At 35.8% G+C, this 2324-nt stretch overlaps 1 protein-coding gene across 1 annotated transcript in view; it reads right to left on the bottom strand.

Annotated features, from left to right (window-relative positions):
* SOAT1 (sterol O-acyltransferase 1) overlaps nt 1-2324 on the bottom strand; it is a 48098-nt gene that overhangs the window by 10920 nt on the left and 34854 nt on the right. The window contains exon 6 of the mRNA XM_004706700.2: nt 1486-1768. Within this exon, the coding sequence (XP_004706757.2) occupies nt 1486-1768 (283 nt within the window). The remainder of the gene's footprint in view (nt 1-1485; nt 1769-2324) is intronic.

Here is a 2324-nt window from a genome sequence, read left to right as displayed (position 1 = left end):
GTTATGAACTCTAAAATTACTTTCCATCTAAAACAGCAGTTCTCAACCTGTGGGTTGTGACTCCTTTGGGGGGTCACACGACCCTTTCACAGGGGTCGCCCAATTCATAACAGTAGCAAAATTACAGTGATGCAGTATCAACGAAAATAATTTTATGGTTGGGGGGTAACCTCAACATGAGGAACTGTATGACAGGGTCGCAGCATTAGGCGGGTTGTGAGGCACTGCTCTACAAGCACTGCATGGAAAGTGATTAAGTGCCTGGTTGGCTAACTAAAAGGTCAGTCATTCAAACCCACCAGATACTCCGTGGGACAAAGACGTGGTCATCTGCTTCTAGAACCCTATGAGACAGTTGTACTCTGCCTGACAATGTTGCTAAGAGTCGTAATCAATTCCACACAGCAGCGGTGAACTTAAATAAAGTTAATGAAGTGGTCTTCCCCTTAGTCAAAATAAACAAAGACCATACTTTTTTCTATACAGTATTTTGACATCATATAGGGACATTGCTTGAGTTTTTAATTTTGAAATCTGTTTAAAAGGTATTGCTCTTTACTTTTATTCTATTTTACTCATACGATCTCATGTAACATTTAAGTGTTGCTCTGATTTTAAAACTATGATCACAATTATTAAAAGCCAATAAGGCAGGAGAAGTGGAAGGTAGAGGAGAAAGGGGGAACCAATTGCAATGATCTACATATAACCCCCTCCCAGGGGGACGGACAACAGAAAGGTGGGTGAAGGGAGACATCGGTCAGTGTATGACATGAAAAATAATAATTTATAAATTATCAAGGGTTCGTGAGGGAGGAAGGGTGGGGGAGGGAGGGAAAAAAACAAGGCGCTGAAACCAAGCGCTCAAGTAAAAAGAAAATGTTTTGAAAATGATGATGGCAACAAATGGACAAATGTGCTTGACACAATGGATGGATGGATGTATCATGATAAGAGCTGTAGGAGCCCTCAATAAAATGATTTTTAAAAAGCCAGTAAGTCAAAATTAAATTAAAATACTGTATATACTCTTATATACGCTGAGTTTTTCAGCACATTTTTAATGCAGTTTTTGTGGTAAAATTATGTGTCTCGGCTGATATTCAGGTAGGCTTATACTGGAGTATATATTGTAAACCCTTTATTTAAATGCAAATCAATAATAAAAACAATGATTTGACATCAAAAAGTAGTATTTAATTACCGAAATATCTTTATAATCTAGATGATTTTAATAATAAACCTCTAGTTCAAATTTTAGTGTATCCATAATAGTTAAGTATAATTTCTTAAAAGATAAGATAATCTAGATTAACATTTTAATTTTTTTTTCAGAGGAGAGCACAATTTTATATATAATTGTGTAACAAACCAGATAAGGTAATGTACCCAAGTTACTATAGCTGAAAATAACAGATATTGGTATGGTTGGTTTCACTTTAACTGAGCAGAGCACTGCTTTGGACAACACTTTCAAAACCTTACCTGTTCACTTATAAGAATGATCCGGGAAGCTGGTGCCGGGGTATAGGTTAATGCAATGTATGCTGGTACAAAACCTAAACCTCCAAGCTGGAAGAAAATGAAAAGTGAGCCATAGAAGAGAGTTCGGAGCACAGGGTAGGAGCTCTTCTGGTATCCATTGGCCCAAGAGACAAAGAGGAAATAAGGAACTCCAAGTGTAGATAGGAACATGCCCCACCAGCTCCAAAAAACCGTCGGAAAGTTGCCAAAAGCGTAAAACAGGAGATTGAACTCAAGCACCAGCCTGGGGAAGAAAGAGCAGAAAGAACAAATAAGTGAATTTTTTTATATGATTAAGTTCATAGCCCACAAACATCTACTCATTACAACATTACAACATCAAGTCATAGATAAAATGATACCACTAGATAGAGACCCACTTTATACTTGGAGGTAGCTTAGCCTCTACTTCACAATACAACATATCTAAACAGTTTCCTAAAAGCACTAAGACAATATGGCCAACAGCTTTCAATTTCTCAAAGGTTTATCGCTCACAATGATTAGATTTTTAAAAATTCTAACCATTTATAATATTCCACATAGAAAGTTAACAATTCAATTAAAGTTAAGTAACATAGGAAGTACCTAAATAGTAATCACTTATGTACAAAGGCTGGTTGTTTAAAAGAAGGAAATAGTTAAGAGTCAAAATCTACTAGTTTCCAATGATATCACCATTTTCAAAATTTCAATTTCTAAACATGCACTTAATTTAATCTATGATTATAATAGACTATCTTTTTTTTTTTTTAAGGGCAAATGTTTAACAATCATGTTCAAACACCCACCACTGGATG

Source organism: Echinops telfairi, unplaced genomic scaffold, assembly GCF_000313985.2.
Source record: "Echinops telfairi isolate 266 unplaced genomic scaffold, ASM31398v2 ScPeMD7_7424;HRSCAF=8462, whole genome shotgun sequence".
In the NCBI taxonomy this organism is placed as follows: domain Eukaryota; kingdom Metazoa; phylum Chordata; class Mammalia; order Afrosoricida; family Tenrecidae; genus Echinops; species Echinops telfairi.
The sequence above is the reverse complement of the archived record's forward strand: the minus strand, read 5'-3'. Positions and strand labels throughout refer to the sequence as shown.